General features: G+C 37.0%; 1 protein-coding gene across 4 annotated transcripts in view; it reads right to left on the bottom strand.

The window, feature by feature from the left end:
* The window catches only part of RUNDC3B (RUN domain containing 3B), a 175,207-nt gene that overhangs the window by 63,488 nt on the left and 87,539 nt on the right, over positions 1-24,180 (bottom strand). For all 4 annotated transcript variants that reach the window (XM_042249155.1, XM_042249156.1, XM_015095223.3 and 1 more), the window contains 2 exons: positions 17,998-18,087; positions 16,174-16,254 (listed from right to left, as the gene is read on the bottom strand). In XM_042249155.1, coding sequence (XP_042105089.1) covers positions 16,174-16,254; positions 17,998-18,087 — 171 coding nt within the window. The remainder of the gene's footprint in view (positions 1-16,173; positions 16,255-17,997; positions 18,088-24,180) is intronic.

Here is a 24,180-nt window from a genome sequence, read left to right as displayed (position 1 = left end):
CATCATCGACTCGATGGACATGAGTTTTGAGTGAACTCTGAGAGTTGGTGATGGACAGGGAGGCCTGGCGTGCTGCTATTCATGGAGTTGCAAAGAGTTGGGACATGACTGAGTGACTGAACTGAACAGAAAAATTAAAATTAAAAAGATGGAAACACACCTAGAAAATATGAACCAAAGGAACTCAGAAATTATAATTTTGTAAGTTAATATAGATATAATAGTAGAAAATACAAGGATCAAAAAAAGATATTCTATTTCTTTATCCTCCACAATCAGCATTTGCATCTGTTGGGTTCCTGAGTCAGGTCAAAGCACACTGCAGACTTGAATTAGAGACTGCTACATAAAAGTTCAACCCAGGTGACGTTCTTAGCTAATGATCTCAGAAACAAACCAATGACCAAACATGCCAAATGAAGTCTGCCTGTCACATCTGTTGCTCTGGGAAGCTGATAATAAAGTTTCAGTTTTGAAAAAAAGACAAGCAGAGCTCTTAAACGATGGTATTTGACATTAAAAATTAAATGAATTAGCTAAAAAGCAGATAAACTTAAGAGAATTAGTAACATTTAAGGTAGATACAAAGAAATTATAGTATTAAAGATTGTCAAAATGGTAAGGAAAAAAACTGCTGAAACAGGCTAGCAAGTACAGCATAATTATCCTTCCAGAAGGAGGGCAATATAAGCATATTTCAAGAAAACTAACATTTAAGGGATTTACCAACAAATTCTCACTTAAAGAAACTTCCTAATGATTGTAACTTAGGAAAAGGGAAACTGAGTTAAGAAGCACTGAGCAAAGAAAATAGTGAACTTGTGGGTAAACCTAAACATTGAATATAGAACACTAACAATGCCTAGTTTTATGGAGTTTTAAATAAACCAACAACAAACTTACAATTCTGGACAGAACAGCCTATGTCAAGAATTAGATGATTATAGACTTAAAACAGTACAAGGTCCTCATTTATCTGGATAAGTGGTAAAGATATTAAATTTAGCCTTTGTTAAGGTTTAGATATGCATAGTAAAACTAGTAAAAGTACCACCAGTTAAAAAAAAAAAAAAGCCTATAAAAGAAGGCTAGTAAAAGAAGAGTCTACAAATTAAAAATGAGTAAGGAATAAAATGGCGGAAGAAATGCCCCCCATGTCCCCCGACCCCCGCAAAAAAAAAGAATCATAATAAGAAGACAGAAAAGGTAGAAAAGAATGTAGGACAAACAGAAAGTAAGAATGTGTTGTGTGCTGTGCTAAGTCACTTCAGTCGTGTCCAACTCTGCAAGCCCATGGTGTCAGGAAGCATTTAACAGGAGGCTTCCTGTGTGCTGTTTTGGATCTGTCATGAATCCTCTGTCCCTTATTAATTCCTGAATATTCAGGAATTAAGTGGAGTAGCAAACTACTCCCAGGGGTTTAGGAATGCATGCATTTCCTTCCTTAGTTTTTCCCTACGGTGACAAGTAACTATTTACAACCATCTTCCTTTTTATGAACCATATGGTAAAAGTGATTATTTACAACCCTCTCTTTGATATGGATCGCCTTATGTTTTCCTTGATAATTTGTAAGTCTGGACTTTTGATTTTTATCTTTGCTGAAAATAGCTACCTTGTAAGACAGTATATATACTCACACGATGTTGAATAAAACACCTTTGCTCCATCAGAGCTTGGGTCCCCATGTCTCTCTCTCTCTCTCTCTCTCTCTCAGGCTAATTCTCTGGAGTGCAGAGGCCCACTGGGCTCACTCTCCTGCCCGGGCTTCTAAGACCCTCTCAAGAAGGCGCTCTGTGCCTTCACCCCCTCAACAGGGCGCCTGGTGCCTTCGTGAGCAGTGCAAGCCCTGTACCAGGGGCTTTATTGGTTTTCTGCGTAAACCAAGGAATATTAGCCTCTTTCTCTCTCCTTTACTTTCTTATCGTTGACTCCAGACAACCAGGTTCCGGTCCATTAAAGGACCTCAACACCATGGACTGTAGCCTGCCAGGATCCTCTGTCCATGGGATTCTCTAGGCATGAATACTGGTGGGTTGCTGCGCCCTCTTGCAGGAGATCTTCCTGACCCAGGGATCCAACCTGCATCTCTTATATCTCTTGCATTGGCAGGTGGGTTCTTTACCGCTAGAGCCACCTGGGAAGCCCTAAGAAAGCAATAGAGTGGATATCAACCCAAAAATAATCAGTAAATACCCTAAGCACCTCAGTTAAAACATAAAGCCCATTAGACTCAAGTTTTTAAACTCAAGAACTATTTTTAAAATGTGTGTGTATACTTTAAGAACATAAAGGCATGAAACATTAAATGAACTCTATTTTATCAGTTCTTACTGTACATTTTTTCACATATTAACACACCTGAAATCAGGGTACAACTTACAACTAATGACATATAACTACAGCTGTCAAACCAATTTCTCACATACTAAATGGAAGGTATGTCAGGCTAAATATAGTTTTTTAAAAAAGACACTAGAAAAATATTAATCTAAACAAAACTGGTTAGACGCCATTAATAACGACTAAGTAAACTTCAAGGAATTTTTTAAAATTACTACATCAGGATGAATGAAGAATTCTAAACCTGTATGCATCTGACAAGTTAGTTTTTAAAATATGCAGTAAAGATCAAAGGACCTCAAGGAAAAACCGACAAATCAAATATCATAGTGAAGAACTTAATACATTTAAATAATTAAAAAGATGAAACAAGGATAAGTGAGAAAGGACATAAAATACCATTAACAAGCATAATCTAATGAATATTGGACCCACTCACTGGAATACCACTGATTCTAGATTATTTCTCAATAAATTTCAAGGAACTATTATAATAACTATAATATTATGTAGACCTCATTCACTAATCATAACCCAAACAAAGGCACTGAAAATATCTGAAAATTAAAAATTATATGCCAAATAACCTTTGGTCAAATAATTATAATGGAAACTGTACTTTGAACAACAAAAATAAAAAATAACATCAAACTTTTAGGATGCAGCTGAAATAGTACTTCAAGGGATGTTTATAAGCCTTATTTACTCATAAGAAGTAAATTTAAGTTTTGAGAAAGAAAAGATCATAAAAGCTCTCAACAAACTGGGCATAGGAAATATACTTCAACATAATACCGGTTATTTACATTGAGCCCACAGCTAACACCATATTCAATGCTAAAAAGCTGAAAGCTTTTCTTCTAAGATTAGGAATAAAACAAGACTGCCCACTCTCATCATTTATATTCAACATTGGAAGTCCTAATGAGAGAGCAATTAGGCAAGAAAAGGAAATAAAAGGCATCCAAGTAAAAACAGAAGAAATACAACTGTCACTATTCACATATCACATGATATTATATATCAAAATCCTAAAGACTACCCAAAAAACTGTTAGAACTAATAAACAAATTCAGTAAAGTTGAAGGATAAATACCATATACAAAAATCAGTTGCATTTCCATATAATACTGATCAACTATCAGAAAGAGAAATTAAGAGAACAATGTCATTTTCAGTTGCATCAAAAAAGAATAAAATATCTACAAAAAATTTAACTATGAGGGTGGACGACCTGTACACTAAACACTATAAGATGTTGATGAAAAACTGCAGAAGACACTTAAATGGAAAGATAATTTTGTGTTCACAAATTGAAAGACTTAATATTGTTAAAATGTCCATACTACCTAAATCAATCTACATATTTAATGTGATGCCTACAAAAATTTCAATGCATTTATCACAGAAATAAAATGAACAATTTTAAAAGTTGTATGGAACCATAACATAAACCCAATAGCTGAAGTAGTTTAGAGGAAGAAGAACAAAACTGGAGGCATCACACTTCCTGCTTTCAAAATATATTACAAATCTACAGTAATCAAAACAGTACAATACTGGCATAAATACAGATACATAGATTAATAGAACAGAAAGCCCAGAAATAAACCCATGTATATATTTATGACAAAGGAGTTAAGAACATACAATGGGAAAAGATAGTTTTTCCAACAAATGGTGCTGAGAAAACTAGTCAGCCACACACAAAGAATGAAACGAGACCTTATACCATATGCATATCGTATATCTTGTATTGTATACCATATGTGTATCTTATACCATATGCAAAAATCAATTCTGAATTGATTAAAGATTTGAATACAAGACCCAAAACTGTAAAAATTCTAGAAGAAAACAGAGTGGGTTTTGTGTCACAGTGGGTTTTTTTACATCAATATTGACAATGATTTTTGGATTTGACAGACACACAGTCAAAAAAAAAAAGCAAAAGCAAAAACTAAGAAGTAGGCCTATATCAGACTAAAAGTCTCCTGCAGCCAGTGACAGAATGAAAAGGCAACCTCCCAAAAAGGGAGGAAATATTTGCAAATTATATATCTGATAAGGAGTTAATATCCAAGAGAACTCAACTGCAAAAAAAAAAAAAAAAAAAAACACCAATGTGACTGAAAAATAGGAAAGGAATGGAGTGAATATTTTTCCAAAAAAGACATAGAAAGACATACAGTCAACAGGTACATGAAAAGGTATTCAACATCACTTATCATCAGGAAAATCAAAATCAAAATCACAACTTAACATCTATCAGAACGCATGCATGCTAAGTCACTTCAGTCATGTCCAGCTCTTTGGGACCCCATGGACTGTAGCCTGCCAGGTTCCTCTGTCCATGGGATTCTCCAGGCAAGAATACTGGAGTGGGTTGCCATTTCCTCCTCCAGAGGATCTTCCCCATCTAGGGATCAAACCTGCACCTCTTAAGTCTCCTAAATTGGCAGGCAGGTTCTTTACTAGTGCTATCTGTCAAGAATGGCCATCTTAAAAAAAGAGAATGGCTATAATCAAAAAGATAAGTGAGGACAAGGATGTGGATGTGGAGAAAAGGGAACCTGTGTCAACTAATTATGGAAAATCAATTGGATTTTTTGGAAAACAGTAGGAAGGTTCCTCAAAAAAAAACTGAAAATAGAACTACTGTATGGTCCAGCAATCCCACCTCTAGGTATGTATCAAAAGGAAATAAAAACAGAATCTTGAAGAGATATCCGTACTCTTCTTTACTGAAGCGTAAGTAATCAATATATGGATGGGACCTAAGTTTCCATCAACAGATGAATGGATAGAGAAGATGTGGTGTGTACATACATACAATGGAATCCTGTTCAGCCACAAGAGGTTAGGAAATCCTGCCACTGGCAACAACATGAAGAATCTTGAGGGCGTTATACTAAGTGAGATAAGTCAAAGACAAATATTGAAGGTTATCACTTACATGTGAAATCTTAAAAGTAAAACTTATAAAAATAGTGAGTAGAAAAGCGGTTCCCAGAGGGTAGCGAAGACTAGGGAGAGGTTGGCAAAAGGGTACAAACTTTCAGCTGTAAGATTAATAAAGTCTGAGGATCTAATGTTAAACATAGTGATAATAGTTGGTAACACTACTGAATAACTGAAATTGGTTACAAAAGTAGAACTTAAATGTTCTCCCACACACATAAAAGGTTAAATATGTGAGATGACAGATATGTTAGTTAATGAGATGGGGAAAATCCTTCCACAAGATGTACATTATCAGAGGTAGGAAGAATGTATTCAGTTGTGTCCGACTTTTTGTGATCCCATGGACTATGGCCTGCCAGGCTCCTCTTCCATGGGGCTTCCAGGCAAGAATATTGGACTGGGTTGCCATTTCCTTCTCCAGGGGATCTTCCCAATCCCAGGGATGGCAGGTGGATTCTTTACCACTGAGCTATCTGGGAAGCCATATATTATCAGAATATGGCATCAAATCATCATGATGTACACTTTAAATAACTTAAAATTACCTGTCAATGATATCTCAATAGACCTTATTTTATAAAAAGGTAAGAAAAGACCATCACAAACCCAAAGAAGGTAAAACAAAATACTATATAATAACAACATAAAAAATATATATCTAAAACCACCCAAGAGTAGAAACAAAGAACTGATAATAAGGAAGTTCCTTGTGAGGGCAAGGAGGAAAATAAATACTAACTATACGGATCCACTGTGGACAATTCTGAAAGAGATGAGAATACAGACCACCTGACCTGCCTCTGGAGAAATCTGTATGCAGGTCAGGAAGCAACAGTTAGAACTGGACATGGAACAACAGACTGGTTCCAAATAGGAAAAGGAGTACGTCAAGGCTGTATATTGTCACCATGCTTATTTAACTTCTATGCAGAGTACATCATGAGAAATGCTGGGTTGGATGAAGCACAAGCTGGAATCAAGATTGCCAGGAGAAATATCAATAACCTCAGATATGCAGATGACACCACCCTTATGGCAGAGAGTGAAGAGGAGCTAAAAAGACTTGATGAAAGTGAAAGAGGAGAGTGAAAAAGCTGGCTTAAAGCTCAACATTCAGAAAATGAAGATCATGGCACCTGGTCCCATCACTTCATGGGAAATAGATGGGGAAACAGTGGAAACAGTGTCAGACTTTATTTTTGGGGGGCTCCAAAATCACTGCAGATGGTGACAGCAGCCATGAAATTAAAAATGCTTACTCCTTGGAAGGAAAGTTATAACCACCCTAGATAGCATATTCAAAAGCAGAGACATTACTTTGCCGACTAAGGTCCATCTAGTCAAGGCTATGGTTTTTCCTGTGGTCATGTATGGATGTGAGAGTTGGACTGTGAAGAAAGCTGAGGGCCAAAGAATTGACTTTTGAACTGTGGTGTTGCAGGAGACTCTTGAGAGCCCCTTGGACTGCAAGGAGATCCAACCAGTCCATCCTAAAGGAGATCAGTCCTGGGTGTTCACTGGAAAGACTGATGTTGAAGCTGAAACTCCAATACTTTGGCCACCTGATGTGAAGAGTTGACTCACTGGAAAAGACGCTAATGCTGGGAGGGATTGGGGGCAGGAGGAGAAAGGGATGACAGAGGATGAGATGGCTGGATGGCTCCACTGACTCGATGGACATGAGTTTGGGTAAACTCTGGGAGTTGGTGGTAGACAGGGAGGCCTGGCGTGCTGCGATTCATGGGGTTGCAAAGAGTCAGACACGACTGAGCGACTGAACTGAACTGACTGACTGACAGGGATCCAAGGAACTGTATGAACACTTCATGTACCTCATTAGTCCTCATGATAACCCCATGAAGTATTGCTGCACTATCTAATAAGTTCATTCAACAAAGGAAGAAAATGAGAATAAGAGATGAAAAATAGTTGCTTGAGGTCACCTCAGTCAGGGGAACTGGTATCACTCTTTTAGGAAGAATGTTCCGTGCAGGCTTCCTGACTATGATGGTACTAAGCAGAGTCTTAGAGAAGATGAGGGAAGTAGCCATGCAAATACCTTGAGAGTGATTGTGTTCCTAGCAGAGAAAACAGAAAGATGCATATGCGGGCTGGGTGTGCTGAAGGAGTAACCAGGTGGCCAGTGTCACTGAAGCACAGTGAGTAAGAAGGCAGGGAACAGGACATGAGGTCATGGAGGAACCGGAGGCCGGGTCAACTTGGGAATTTTGTCTTTCACTTTGAGTCAGAAGGAAAGCAACTACTGGAAAGTTTTGAACAGAGGAATGAAATTATTTGACATATTCCTAAAGGATCATTCTGGCTGTTCTATGGAGAAAAAAATGACAGGAGTCAGAGGTGGAGTTTGAAGACTCTTGCAAAACTCCATATTTAAGTTTAGGAGGTGACAGTGGTGGTACAAAATTTACTGATGGATTATGGAAGAGAGAATTCAACACTGACCCCAAGTTTTTGAGCATAAGCAACTGGCATGCTAGAACTACCATCCTAGGAATGGCAAAGACTAAAGGAAGAAGTGAGTTTTTTCCAGAGGTGGCGGTGGTGGGATTAGGAGCTCTTTATTGTACATGCTTCCTCTGAGGTGCTTATTACACATCCAGGTGGAGATGTCAAGTTGGCAGCTGTGTGTATGAGTCCAGAGTTCAGAGTAGTGTTCTAGGTAGAAGCGTACATAAGGGAAAGAGCAGTATAGTGTTTAAAGCCATGAAACTGGATGCAATTACTTAGTGTAGACAGAGAAGACAATTCAGAACTGAGCTCAGAAAACAGTCCAACATTTAGAGGTTGGGGAAGTGAAGAAAGCAGTGAGAGAGAGTAAGAAGGAGCAAACAGGAGGAAAAGTAGCAAAGTGCTAAGAGGAAGAGTTGTGTGTATCCAACACTGCTCAAAGGTCAAGTAAGGTGAGCAAACTGACCTCTGGCTTTGGCAAGGAGACATTCCTGCTGACTATGAAAAGAGTAGTTTCAGTGGGAGGTATTGAAAGCTCATTTGACTAGTTCAAGAGAAGTCAAAGTATTAGTCGCTCAGTCACGTCTGACTCTTTGCACCCCATGGACTATGGCCCTCCAGGCTTCTCTGTCTGTGGGACTCTGCAGCCAAGAATACTGGAGTAGGTTGCCATTCCCTTTTCCACGGGATCTTTCCAACCCAGGGATCAAACCTGGGTCTCCTGCATTGCAGGCAGATTCTTTACCATCTGAGCCATCAAGAGAGAAAGGAGGTGGAAAAAAAAAAAAAAAGGAGGCACAGTTCTGTCATAAAAGAAAGGGTACTAAAGAATAGCTTAGAAGTGTTAAATGTGGGGTTGGGAAAATTTCTTGGTTCCCTTTTTTAAGAAGGGAAAAATAACCACATGCTTATACGTTATGACGTGCAGGAAGATCTAGAAAAAGGAAAGTTAATGGAAAAGGACAACTACCAGAGCTAAGACCGAACAGAAGAGAGATGATGGGGTGCAGTACACAGGCCAAAAGACTGGCCTTTGGTAGAAAAATGCTTAGCTTATCCCTTCTAAGAGGGGAAAAGACAGGGTCAAGAGGTCCCTCAGTATCCAGGAAGGACTGCTTCAAGGAGCCCCTGAGAGAGCAGCGCCCATGGAAGTGCAAGTCTCTCACACGGCCAAATCCTGCATACATTTGATCCACAGTTGGTTAATGCACAGATGTGGACCCTGCAGATATGGACAGCCAACTATGAAAAGCCACAGCTAAGCTATATAAGAAAAGCAATTTAACAGCACACTTGATCATTTACAATCTTTTAAACTCAGCAATTCTGTCTGTAGAAATTTGCCTCTTTAGGAAATAATCATTCTAAATATAAATACTTAACTATAAACATGCTACATTTAAAAGTGAAAAACTGAAGGCATTATAAAAGACCAACAATCATCAGCTACTGCTAGACTTCTTTGGCTTAAAATCCATTTAAGAAAAGATCTTTAAAGTTATATCAAGCAGTAACTCAGAAAAATTTATATCTTATCACTGATACACAATTTAAAACTTAATTAAACCAATTTTAAATATGAAATATATTTTAGGATGTTTCCTATTAACATATTTCACATATTTAGCTTCAGAAGCATAAAACTCTATTTTAAAAGAATAACTAATATTTTTAAAGTTCAACTTCACTAGCCATCAAATAAATGCAAACCAAAAACAACAACAGGATATTTTTTATTTAGAGCATTAGCCGCACCTTTAAGACTTGATTGTAAATGACAGAGGTAGGCTCTGTCACATATTGCTGATAGGATCTAAACTGGTATGGCCTCTCTGGTGGGCAGTTTGACAGCAAGCTTCAAAAGTTTTAATAACATATATACTATTTATCCAAGAAATTCTACTTCAAGGTTTTAACCTAAAGAAATAATAATGGTTCTGCATAAAAAGACGTAGTGCAAGGCCATTAACTGCAATACTGTACAAGACAGGGAACTGAACACACTTCAAAAGTCGAACAATAACTGAGTTAACACACTATATAAAGAATGAAACTCTATTCCTGTTAGGAAACGATGCTATAGAATGATGGCTAAGAACATGAAAAAGTGTTCATTATATAGTATTAAGGGAAACAGATACGTGTATATCATGATTCCATTTTAATCAAAGAAAAAAATATTTCTATGCACAGAAAAGGCTGAAAGTGATCTGTCAAAATGTTAACAATGCTAGTGGCTGCGCTGTAAACATAAGATTGTGAGTGACTTAAGCTTTCTTCTACTTTCTACCTTTCTGTATTTTCTAATTATTCTATAATAAACACCTACTTTACAAATAAGTTAAAAACAGTAATATGGGGAGGAATAGACTCTTATACCAGAACCTGGAGTGTTAGGTCCATGAATCAAGGGAAATTGGAAGTGGTCAAACAGGAGATAGTAAGAGTGAACAACAACATTTTAGGAATCAGAGAACTAAAATGGACTGAAATGGCTGTATTTAACTCAGATGACCATTAATTCTACTATTGTGGCAAGAATTCCTTAGAAGAAATGGAGTAGCTATCACAGACAACGAGAGAGTCCAAAATGCAATCTCAAAAACAGAATGATTTCTGTTCGTTTCCAAGGCAAACCATTCAATATCACAATAATCCAAGTCTATGCCCCACCAGAAAAGCTGAAGAAGCTGAAATTGAACGGTTCTATGAAGACCTACAAGACCTTCCAGAACTAACACCCAAAAAGATGTTCTTTTCATTACAGGGGACTAGAATGCAAAAGTAGGAAGCCAAAGATCCCTGGAGTAACAGGCAAATTTGGCCTTGGAGTACAGAATGAAGCAGGGCAAAAGCTAATAGAGTTTTGCCAAGAGAACACACTGATCATAGCAAATACCCTCTTCCAACAGTACAAGAGAAGACTCTACACATGGACATCACCAAATGGTCAATACTGAAATCAGACTGATTATATTCTTTGCCAAAATCAGACTGATTATCTTCTTTGCAGCCAAAGATGGAGAAGCTCTACAGTCAGCAAAAACAAGACCAGGAGCTAACTGTGGCTCAGATCATGAATTCCTTATTGCAAAATTCAGACTTAAATTGATGAAAGTAGGGCAAACCACTAGATCATTCAGGTATGACCTAAATCAAATGCCTTACGATTATACAGTAGAAGTGAGAAATAGATTCAGGGGATTAGATTTGATAGACAGAGTGCCTGAGGAACTATGGACAGAGGTTTGTGACATGTACAGGAGGCAGTGATCAAGACCATCCTCAAGAAAAAGAAAAGCAAAAAGGCAAAATGGTTGTCTGAGGAGGCCTTACAAATAGCTGAGAAAAGAAGAGAAGTGAAAGGCAAAGGAGAAAAGGAAAGATATACCCATTTTAAGGCAGAGTTCCAAAGAATAGCAAGGAGAGATAAGAAAGCCTTCCTCAGTGATCAGTGCAAAGAAATAGAGGAAAACAATAGAATGGGAAAGACTAGAGATCTCTTCAAGAAAATTAGAGATATCAAGGGAACATTTCATGCAAAGATAGGTATAATAAGGGACAGAAATGGTATGGATCTAATAGAAGCAGAAGACATTAAGAAGAGATGGCAAGAATACACAGAAGAACTGTACAAAAAAGATCTTCATGACCCAGATAATCACAATGGTGTAATCACTCACCTAGAGCCAGTCATCCTGGAATGTAAAGTCAAGTGGGCCTTAGGAAGCATCACTACAAACAAAGCTAGTGGAGATGATGGAATACCAGTTGAGCTATTTCTAATCCTAAAAGATGATGCTGTGGAAGTGCTACACTCAATATGTCAGCAAATTTGGAAAACTCAGCAGTGGCTGTGGCTGGAAAAGGTCAGTTTTCATTCCAACCCAAAGAAAGGCAATGCCAAAGAATGCTCAAACTACTACACAACTGCACTCATCTCACAGGCTAGCAAAGTAATTAATCCTCAAAATTCTCCAAGCCAGGCTTCAGCAATACATGAACTGTGAACTTCCAGATGTTCAAGCTGAATTTAGAAAAGGCAGAGGAACCAGAGACCAAATTGCCAATCCACTGGATCATCAAAAAAGCCAGAGGGTTCCAGAAAATATCGATTTCTGCTTTACTGACTATGCCAAAGACTTTGACTGTATGGATCACAACAAACTGTGGGAAGTTCTTAAAGGGATGGGAATACCAGACCACCTGACTTGCCTCTTGAGAAATCTGCATGCATGTCAAGAAGCAACAGTTAGAACTGGACATGGAACAACAGACTGGTTCCAAACAGGAAAAGGAGTACGTCAAGGCTGTATATTGTCACCCTGCGTATTTAACTTCTATGCAGAGTACACCATGAGAAATGCTGGGCTGGATGAAGCATTAAGCTGGAATCAAGATTGTCGGGAGAAATATCAATAAGCTCAGATATGCAGATGACACCACCCTTATGGCAGAAAGCAAAGAAAAACTAAAGAGCCTCTTGATGAAAGTGAAAGAGGAGAGTGAAAAGGTTGGTTTAAAGCTCAACATTCAGAAAACAGATCATGGCCTCCAGTCCCATCACTTCATGGCAAATAGATGAAGAAACAGTGGAAACACTGGCAGACTTTATTTTCCGGGGCTCCAAAATCACAGCTGATGGTGACTGCAGCCATGAAATAAAAAGACACTTACTCCTAGGAAGAAAAGTTATGACCAACCTAGACAGCATATTGAAAAGCAGAGATATTTTGCCAACAAAGGTCCATCTAGTCAAAGCTATGGTTTTTCCAGTAGTCATGTATGGATATGAGAGTTGGACTATAAAGAAAGCTGAGTGCCAAAGAATTAATGCTTTTGAACTGTGGTGTTGGAGAAGACTCTTGAGAGTCCCTTGGACTGCAAGGAGATCCAACCAGTCCATCCTAAAGGAAATCAGTCCTGAATATTCAATGGAAGGACTGATGTTGAAGTTGAAACTCCAATCCTTTGGCCACTGATGTGAAGAACTGACTCATTTGAAAAGACCTTGATGCTAGGAAAGATTGAAGGCAAGAGGAGAAGGGGACAACAGAGGTTGAGATGCTTGGATGGCATCACCGACTCAATGGACATGAGTTTAAGTAAGCACTGGGAGTTGGTGATGGACAAGGAAGCCTGGGTTGCTGCAGTCCATGGGGTCAGAAAGAATCGAACATGACTGAGCGACTAAACTGAACTGAGACTCTTATAATTAGGCATCAAATATAATTTTTAAAACTGTGTCTAATACAGGTACATTTGGGTGGAAGTCATTCAATTTTTAAAATATTGGTTCTTTATGACTATTAGGATAGTTTAAATCTTTCTAAAAAGAAAACCTCCATGGTCAGTAATGCTAGCTGGGTTATGACTAGGTTGAATTGATTATTTTTCTTCTTGTTCTTGTATCCTTTATATTACAAGATGGCAGGAGTCCTCTGTTATACGATATGATGACTACAAAGGAATAAATATGTATTTGCATTACTGCATAGAAAGAGGAAATTGCAAAAAAAAAAAAACAACTGGACAAATGGTGACTAAGCAGCTGGAGACACAGAATACACATCATTAAATTCATTCTGAGGGTACCAGGTGAGAAGGTTCCATGACTTCATCTTTTTAAAAGCACTGTAATAATCACTACCTTCTCTTATTTAAGAAGAAAGGAACATTTGCATTTATGGTTATCTTCATATTTTAATTCAAATTTCCTAGATCACTAAAAACTGCCTTTCTATCTGCACACTGATGACCAAACTCCTGTCTCCAAACAGTCATTTTGCTCTCTAATTTCAGATCTGTGGCCCACTCTGCACAAATCTGCTGTGTCTGTGGACAAGCTACTTAACCTCTCTGTGTTTCAGTTCTTCACTTAAAAATAAGGACAGTGGTGCCGACCTCACTGATTTTTGAGGAGATTAATGAGTTAACAGAAGTAAAGCACTTAACACATGAAGTAAAGCACTTTACTTAAGTGCTTAAATAAAGGACTTAAGCACTGATAAACATCCAATAAATAGTATTACTCATATTTACTAGTATTATTTTGAACTGTTAGTAATCTCCACAAAGTGCCCTATAATCCAATAAATCCCCAAAAGGTGATAATTTCATGCCTGCATCTTGGTGTTTCTTTTCTAGATCTAATGTAACAGAATTATCCGTTTCCCAAGGGATCCTAACTTAAGTTAGAAATCTTTGTACCACAATACTCTATTCCTCCTTCTCCTTCATCATCTAAAAAATCTTCACACTCCTAGGTCTGAAATCATAGTGACTTCTCTTACTAGACAGTGATTATTTTGGGTACAGGGATTGTATACCTTTACAGAAGTTTACAGAGTTCCTATACTCTTGACATCTAGGAAGAAACCTAGGAAAGATTTTTTCCTGCCTTCAGTTCAGTTCAATTGCTCAGTTATGTCTGACTCTTTGCAACCCCATGACTGCAGCATGCCAGGCCTCCCTGTCCATCACCAACTCCCGGCGATTACTCAAACTCATGTCCATTGAGTCAGTGATGCCATCCAACCATCTCATCCTCTGTCATCCCCTTCTCCTCTTGCCTTCAATTTTCCCAGCATCTGCGTCTTTTCCAATGAGTCAGCTCTTCACATCAGGTGGCCGAAGTACTGGAGTTTCAGCTTCAACATCAGTCCTTCCAATGAATATTCAGGACTCGTCTCCTTTAGGATGGACTGGTTGGATCTCCTTGCAGTCTGAGGAACTCTCAAGAATCTTCTCCAACACCACAGTTCAAAAGCATTAATTCTTCGGCACTCAGCTTTCTTTATTGGAGAAGGAAATGGCAACCCACTCCAGTATTCTTGCCTGGAGAACCCCAGGGATAGGGGAGCCTAGTGGGCTGCTATCTATGGGGTCGCACAGAGTCAGACACGACTTAAGTGACTTAGCAGCAGCAGCAGCTTTCTTTATAGTCCAACTCTCACATCCATACATGACTACTGGGAAAACACTGCCTTGACTAGATGGACCTTTGTTGGCAAAGTAACGACTCTGCTTTTTAATATGCTGTCTAGGTTGGTGATAACTTTTCTTCCAAGGAGTAAGAGTCTTTTAATTTCATGGCTGCAGTCACCATCTGCAGTGATTTTGAAAAACAAAGTCTGACACTGTTTCCATTGTTTCTTCATCTATTTGCCATGAAGTGATGGGACCAGATGCCATGATCTTTGTCTTCTGAATGTTGAGCTTTAAGCCAACTTTTGCACTCTCCTCTTTCACTTTCAACAAGAGGCTCCTTAGTTCTTCTTCATTTTCTGCCATAAGGGTGGTGTCTTCTGCATATCTAAGCTTATTATATTTCTCCCAACAATCTTGATTCCAGCTTAATGCTTCATCCAGCCCAGCATTTCTCATGATGTACTCTGCATAGAAGTTAAATAAGCAGGGTGACAATATACAGCCTTGACATACTCCTTTTCCTATTTGGAACCAGTGTGTTGTTCCATGTGCAGTTCTAACTGTTGCTTCCTGACCTGCATACAGATTTCTCAAGAGGTCAGTCAGGTGGTCTGGTATTCTCATCTCTTGAAGAATTTTCCAGTTTATTGTGATCCATACAGTCAAAGGCTTTGGCATAGTCAATAAAGCAGAAATAAATGTTTTCCTGGAACTCTCTTGTTTTTTCAAATATCCAGCAGATGCTGGCAATTTGATCTCTGGTTCCTCCGCCTTTCCTGCCTTAGCACTCAATAAATGCATCTTCTGTGTATGTACACACATACATCTATTACTTACAGACATATATTACTCACTCTCTCTCCCTTACAGTTTTTGCCTGATCATAATATTTCAGAAGTATATAATTATTCAGGAAATAAATTATGAAAGCAGATCTTAAGAAAAGTTTTAGATTTCATCTGATTAATTTTTAATACTGATGAGATTGTGGGAAACCTCTAACTCTCACACAATATTGGTAGTAGGATAAATTGATACAACTCTAAGAACAGACTTTAAGAGTCACAAAATTTTTCATTGCACTTACCTAAATAACTCTATAAATTCACAAAAGAAACAAAATTATTTGCATAAAAATATTCATTATTATTTTAATTTCAATGGAAATAACATGAAAACCAATCTAAGTAATGAATTATAGTTTTGAAATCTCAATGGACTAGTATAGAGCTATTAAGGTTATTCTATTAACTACAGAAGTAAAAATAGATGCTGTTTTTAAAAACTATATTTATGCCATTTTATAATTATATAAAAACTATATATATATATGTACTAAAAATACAACTGGATTTATATTTTTGAATGATTTCTGGTACAAAAATAAATGTTCTATAAAAGGCAATTTTAACCAGATGAATATATAAGACATTCAACTATAAATTAAGATTACAAAATATCAAATACCTTTGGGTAAACCTCAAATATGGTATATAGTCTATTACAGCAGGAAGGTTGCCATCCAATCTTTCTCCCTTTAGGCAGAAGCTAAGACAACAGACAATAAATATATTAATACATTAAAATTTAAATCGCAGTGTTATAAACAATCTCTTGATAGAAACATTTGTTTCATCAATGATAAAAAATGAATTTTTTATTTGTAATTTAAATGTGGCTTGTTATAATCACCTCAATAAAGACAATTCTACCTTCAATATTGAGGGCTTACAAAAATAAATAACACTATTACATACACACATCATACAAAAGTAAAGTTTACTGAGAAGTCTGTATGAATACTATTTATATAGTTCATTTTATCTTGGTCTTTATTAGACTTCAAAGACGTCACTGGAGTATTTCATATAAAGAGTTGTTATTCTCATTTACATAGAAATTCTCAGGTGACACTGAATATTTCCTAAGAAAGTCTGACTAATTAGAAAAATCTTCATATATGAACTACTACCTTTCTGTTCCTCTGGGAAGTTATCCTGCTAACATACTCTAATATATTAATATCAAGGGTACAGGATGTATTTTTCCAGACTTGAATAAGGAGAAAATCAAAGTGGCCACGTATGGGCTTTCCTTCATTTTCAAAACATTACTAATGTGTCAGTAAGATATTTGCTTTCTACAACAATATCAATGGGCTACAACAAACCGAGAGTTTATATTATTATCCCAGTTTTGTTTTCAACCAAAAAATAATTGTAACGGATTTAGACAGAGCCAGCAGCATACGGTAAAAAGTTAACACCCTTAGAGAAATCATGAAGACAGCCTTCATGCTGTATTCACCATGTTCATCCCAAACAATTAAGTTAGTTAACCTAATCCCACTTTATCAAATTTCAAATAGAGGAAAGTTATAAAGAGAAAAGTATTTTAAAAAGGAAGTGACTTATTAGAAAAAAGTAACATGAGTGAAACTAAGGAACTTAAGGAATTGACTGAATTAACCCTTCCTCAGTTAATTTCTTAAGTTTAAGACAGTCTCTTTTTCGAGAGCATTATTTTTTAGTTCAAGACCTAAAAGCAGATTTTTAAGTTTTATGCTTATTTGTTAACAGTGAATTTTTAAGTGATATATTTCAATGAAAATATAATCCTTAATTCTCAGGTTTGAATTCTTATTATAGACAAATCTCTTACTTTTAGTACAATGTAAAATCTTAGATCAATAAATGAAATGCAGAAGGATGCTCCCAACAACCTACGGAGAACTTAGAATGTCCATTTTCAGTACTCACAATCTTAGTTTGGAATCAACTCACCGTGTTGATAATAAAAGCAAATATTAACAAAGTTTTTAATACTCCAGAAACAAAATAAGAAACATAAGCCATCTAAGGCAGAATGTCAAGATCCTCTTTATCTCACCACATGAGAAAATGAAAATCTTTCTGGCTATGAATCAATATTAGTACATTTTTCATTTTAAAACAGTAGTGGAAAAATACTAAGAGATACGATCTAAAACCTTCCTTCAGTGCTACCAGAATATATGATTTTTCTGGTTGGCGGGGATGTGGTCCAAGCTTTCTTTTTCCCAAGCCAGAAAGCAAATAAGTTTCGTCAGTTAATTCCTTAAGTTTAAGACAGCCTCTTTTTTTAGAGCAAACCTATTTATAAAACTGATCTCATTATAAAGGGAAAAACACAAATCAAATCAATATCCAACTGCATGCTTTACTTAGAAAACTGAAAGAAAAGAATGATAAGCAGAATCTATTATGAGGTAGAATAATTTTAAATCAGAATACATACAGTTAGATGAAGTACCTGAAATCAATAGCATTGAGTCCAAGGAGCATGCCAGCAAGCATATTTGCTTCCTCACCCAAGACAATTGCTCCATCTTCATAAAATCTCCTAAAAAATGAAATGGGTGAATATGTATTAAAAACAGACTGAAGCTTCAGCTACAGGAATCAGTCAAAGTCCAAGCTAGAGTAGAAAGAACTAAAATTTATTTAATTTGTCAAAACAAGAACATACCTAGATCACTTAAATCATGCACATACTTAGCAGAATAAAAAAAAGCTGAAATTGTAACAAGGAAAAAAGTCATTCTAAGTGTTTATATCTCTCTTAAAAAGAATCTTTAAAGTGACTCCTTTAGTAGGCCTACAGGGTCTAGCATTTTCCCAAGACTGAAGCAATATATATGTAAACTGAAAGGTGGTAAACAGTCATTTAAACTGGTCTCCTTTCAAAACTATGTAGATTATTTTCTGTTAATATACACAGAACAAACACAAACATACATTTTTTTTCTGTAATTCCAAAGGTTATTAACCAAACTAAGAACTAGGAAGATGTGATTAATAGTAATTTATGCTAACGTTGTCACCCTGCTTATTTAACTTCTATGCAGAGTACATCATGAGAAATGCTGGACTGGAAGAAACACAAGCTGGAATCAAGATTGCCGGGAGAAATATCAATAACCTCAGATATGCAGATGACACCACCCTTATGGTAGAGAGTGAAGAGGAGCTAAAAAGCCTCTAGATGAAAGTGAAAGAGGAGAGCGAAAAAGTGGGCTTAAAGCTCAACATTCAGAAAACGAAGATCATCGCATCCAGGCCCATCACTTCATGGGAAATAGATGAGGAAACAGTGGAAACAGTGTCAGACTTTATTTTGGGGGGCTCTAAAATCACTGCAGATGGTGATTGCAGCCATGAAATTAAAAGACGCTTACTCCTTGGAAGAAAAGTTATGACCAACCTAGACAGCATATTCAAAAGCAGAGACATTACTTTGCCGACTAAGGTCCGGCTAGTCAAGGTTATGGTTTTTCCTGTGGTCATGTATGGATGTGAGAGTTGGACTGTGAAGAAGGCTGAGCGCCAAAGAATTGATGCTTTTGAACTATGGTGTTGGAGAAGACTCTTGAGAGTCCCTTGGACTGCAAGGAGATCCAACCAGTCCATTCTGAAGGAGATCAACCCTGGGATTTCTTTGGAAGGAATGATACTAAAGCTGAAGTTCCAGTACTTTGGCCACCTCATGCGAAGAGTTGACTCATTGGAAAAGACTCTGATGCTGGGAGGGATTGGGGGCAGGAGGAGAAGGGGACGACAGAGGATGAGATGGCTGGATGGCATCACTGACTCAATGGACGTGAGTCTGAGTGAACTCCGGGAGATGGTGATGAACAGGGAGGCCTGGCGTGCTGCAATTCATGGGGTCACAAAGAGTTGGACACGACTGAGTAACTGAACTGAACTGAACTGATGCCAACCTTTAACATTACAATACTAATAGGGCAGATGGGCTACCTAGGTGGCTGCATACAAAAAAGAAAGTGCTCACCGTGACTCTGACAAAATGTAAATATGAATCTATCTTTGTTAATTCTTGTAAAGCCTTCTGTTTTGGTTAATGTTAATTTTTATAATATTAAAGTTTATTTTTAAATATTTAAAATAAATATTTTGAAAAAATATCATTTAATATGGGCTTAAGGTATTTTTCCACAAAAGAATCTAAAGATTATTGAATTCATTTTCAAATAGTATCAAAAACTTGCTTATGTTCAGTAACAAGGATAATAAAATTGTTATAACTCTTTATGTTACACAATGGCAAGGAACACCACTCTATAATCCCACTAGCTAAAAGGAAAGCATCTTAGTAAATGAAATTCGTCTTGCTCTTTTCCATATTCTTGAGCTTATAAAGCAGAGAAGGCAATGGCAACCCACTCCAGTACTCTTGCCTGGAAAATCCCATGGATGGAGGGGCCTGGGGTTGCTGTCTTCAGGGTGGCACAGAGTCGGACACAACTGAAGCAACTTAGCAGCAGCAGCAGAGCTTATATAGACTGCATATAAAGCCTATATTCTTATATTACTATCATCAATTTTGAATAGTCCACAGTTTACCAAATACTTTTATAATTATATTGTTTGATACTTGCAAAGCTGATGAAATAAATACAGAAGCAATTGTCATTCATTTCAATTTCATTACCAAGAAGACAGACAGGTTTAAACAGTTTGCCCAAGATGATGTTGATAAACTTATCAATGAAGAAAACCAATTTTTACTTAAGTTCTACATCTTTTCTACTGAACCATGATACTTCCTGTAAAATAAAAATGTTTAAAGAGAATTTAACCTCTGTTATGGTCTCTAAGAAATTTTACATGAATAAAAAGTACAAAGGAAAATATAACTATTTACCCTCTGACAGATGTAAGGATACAAACAAACGTGATGGGAAGACTAGCTTGGATTAGATGCTCTTTCTTGGAACTATGTAAAGTTACATTTCTTGAAAATGCAAATGAATAGTTACCATTTACATAAAGAGAAAAACTTAAAGTTTCAGCCTAACAAAGATCAGTAAAATAAATGGTAGAAATTCCTACATGTTCAACTGAGGTGTTCCACAAAATGGTAAAGATATTTAGACAAAACTAATCCCAAAGAAAGGCAATGCCAAAGAATGCTCAAACTACCGCACAATTGCACTCATCTCACATGCTAGTAAAGTAATGCTCAAAATTCTCCAAGCAAGGCTTCAACAATACGTGAACTATGAACTTCCTGATGTTCAGGCTGGTTTTAGAAAAGGCAGAGGAACTAGAGATCAAATTGCCAACATTCGCTAGATCATGGAAAAAGCAAGAGAGTTCCAGAAAAACATCTATTTCTGCTTTATTGACTATGCCAAAGCCTTTGACTGTATGGATCACAATAAACTGTGGAAAATTCTGAGAGAGATGGGAATACCAGACCATCTGACCTGCTTCTTGAGAAATCTGTATGCAGGTCAGGAAGCAACAGTTAGAACTGGACATGGAACAACACACTGGTTCCAACTAGGAAAAGGAGTACATCAAGGCTGTATATTGTCACCCTGCTTATTTAACTTCTATGCAGAGTACATCATGAGAAATGCTGGACTGGAAGAAACACAAGCTGGAATCAAGATTGCCGGGAGAAATATCAATAACCTCAGATATGCAGATGACACCACCCTTATGGCAGAAAGTGAAGAGGAACTCAAAAGCCTCTTGATGAAAGTGAAAGAGGAGAGTGAAAAAGTTGGCTTAAAGCTCAACATTCAGAAAGCGAAGATCATGGCATCCAGTCCCATCACTTCATGGGAAATAGATGGGGAAACAGTGGAAACAGTGGCTGACTTTACTTTTGGGGGCTCCAAAATCACTGCAGATGGTGACTGCAGCCATGAAATTAAAAGACGCTTACTCCTTGGAAGAAAAGTTATGACCAACCTAGATAGTATATTCAAAAGCAGAGACATTACTGTGCCGACTAAGGTCCGGCTAGTCAAGGCTATGGTTTTTCCTGTGGTCATGTACGGATGTGAGAGTTGGACTGTGAAGAAGGCTGAGCGCTGAAGAATTGATGCTTTTGAACTGTGGCGTTGGAGAAGACTCTTGAGAGTCCCTTGGACTACAAGGAGATCCAACCAGTCCATTCTGAAGGAGATCAACCCTGAGATTTCAGCTAAAGCTGAAACTCCAGTACTTTGGCCACCTCATGTGAAGAGTTGACTCACTGGAAAAGACTCTGATGCTGGGAGGGATTGAGGACAGGAGGAGAAGGGGACGACAGAGGATGAGATGGCTAGATGGCATCACAGACTCGATGGACGTGAGTCTGAGTGAACTCCGGGAGTTGGTGATGGATAGGGAGGCCTGGTGTGCTGCAATTCATGGGGTCACAAAGAGTCAGACACGACTGAGCGGCTGAACTGAACTGAACTGAAACATCTGAGATTTTGTCACTGCCTCAATGGCTACATTGGCTGTTGACAGAATATTTGATTAACTCCTTGAAGAACTATGATTCCAATGGTTCTAGACCACCACTTCCTACAGGACACATGCATTTATTCTGGCATTTGACATCAGCGATCACCCATAATTCCCAGTACTTCCCTATATGAGAATAGGTCTATTTTTATTTGCCACCTTGAGCTCATCATGTTTAAAAGTACATTCCAAGAGTCACATCAAAACTATTTTTGCTTGCTTTCCAACGTTAATATTATACTAGGAACTAATGAAAAATACCTAAAACAAAGATTAAATGGTTTTAGAGCCATTTTTAAGCAAGCTTAAAGGTAATTTATATACCCTATGTTTTATATATCATTTTTGTTTTACTGAGTTTTTCTGGCCTTTGTTTTACTATTGATTTTTTAAGCTAACCTAGGGGCTTCCCTGATAGCTCAGTTGGTAAAGAATCCACCTGCAAGGCAGGAGACCCCGACTTGATTCCCGCAGGCAGGACCATCTGCTGGAGAAGGGAAAGGCTACCCACTCCAGTATTCTGACCTAGAGAATTCCATGGACTACAGTCCACGGGGTTGCAAAGAGTCGGACACGACTGAGTGACTTTCACTGTCACTGTCATATAATACACTAAATGTGAAATCAATTAATTCCACTTAAAACCATATCTGAAATATAATATTACATAGACCTGATTTAACATGCCTTTACTGTAGCAGACGGGAGGGAAGGACAAACAGAAGAGGAAAGGCTAGTTAAGAGAACTGCCCATTGTATGTTGAACTTTTCACTATTAGATCTGATTAAGAAAATAAATAAATGCACTTAAAGAAATCTATCAACATTTAGGTTTCATTTATAATATGCTATTGCTATTTTATGTCACTTGACATTTGATATACTATCATTTAATCAAAGATACAAGTCATCCATGTGTATTAAAGAGGCAGAAGCTATTACAAAAAATTGTTTTATTCCCTTAATCAAGCCAATATATCAATAATTCTGACTGAAATTTTGATTTTTGTTATCAATATTTTCCAAGACTTCTAAAGACTGTAAACTTTCAATCTCTTCATTTTACCTCACAGAAAAATTGGAACATTAATAAAGCTTGCTTATATAACCAAGGTTATGTAACCAATGAGCCAAGAGTAAAAGCTAAGATGACTAATAATAGTAAGGTATACACTAAAAAAAAAATTCCCTTTTGTTGAAAATATTTTTTGTTCTAAGGAAAATATTTTTATGAGAAGGATCTAAACCAAAACAGCATATTGGCTTGCAAAAATGGATTATAAATATTGAAAGTAGCAACATGAAAAATAAGTTTAAAACTTCTATCTAAAGAGTTATATGTTCGACTGTATCTTTCAAGTTTTGTGTTTTAGAAACAAAGGAAAATTGTCAGCAACTATTTGATATTACTGTGATCTGTATGAAAAGTCCCCACTTTCTATCAGGTGTACTCTTTCCAATTATTTGCATGTTGACTAGAAAAATACTAGACACTAGAAAGGTACTTAAAATAACACTCAAATAAGAATAATAATCTTTTTCTCAACACATATAATTTAATTCCAACTGAAATACGTCTACAATGCCATCTTTAGTGCTTATTCTAAAGGACTATTTTAAAACCTTTCAGGTATTTCAGTAACAAATATCCTTTGGATGGGAAGTGAACCACCAGAATAGATGATGTTGATACTGAACAATACCATGCTTCAAAATTTATTTTGAGAGTCATAAGTTATTCTATATACTAAAAGTGCAATACTCAAATATGAGAAAGCTTATTTTATAAGCCAAAGAAATTCCATTATCAATATCTTGCTCTCTTCCTCAGTTTAGTCTTTATTTAAGAAGCTTGAAGTGGGGGTAGATAAGATTCTCCCTCATGACATACAAAACAAATTATAGCATTACAAAGAAATGTGTTTTAGACCTATTCTATTCAACGACAAGCTGAATCAGAAAGAAAAGATAGCCAAAAAAGTCAATCTCCAAACAGTCTTGCTAAGAATGTAAGATTCTCTATTTTATCAACAAATAAATCATGTAGCAAGAACTGTGTTACGTATGAGAGATAAAATGATAAAGAAGGTAAACATGACCCCTCTTTATGAAACTTACAGTCTAGGGGAGAGGACAGGCAATAAACAGAAGAAAGAGACAATCAGAGATG

The sequence above is a fragment of the Ovis aries genome, chromosome 4 (assembly GCF_016772045.2).
Source record: "Ovis aries strain OAR_USU_Benz2616 breed Rambouillet chromosome 4, ARS-UI_Ramb_v3.0, whole genome shotgun sequence".
Classification (NCBI taxonomy): Eukaryota; Metazoa; Chordata; class Mammalia; order Artiodactyla; family Bovidae; genus Ovis; species Ovis aries.
The sequence above is the reverse complement of the archived record's forward strand: the minus strand, read 5'-3'. Positions and strand labels throughout refer to the sequence as shown.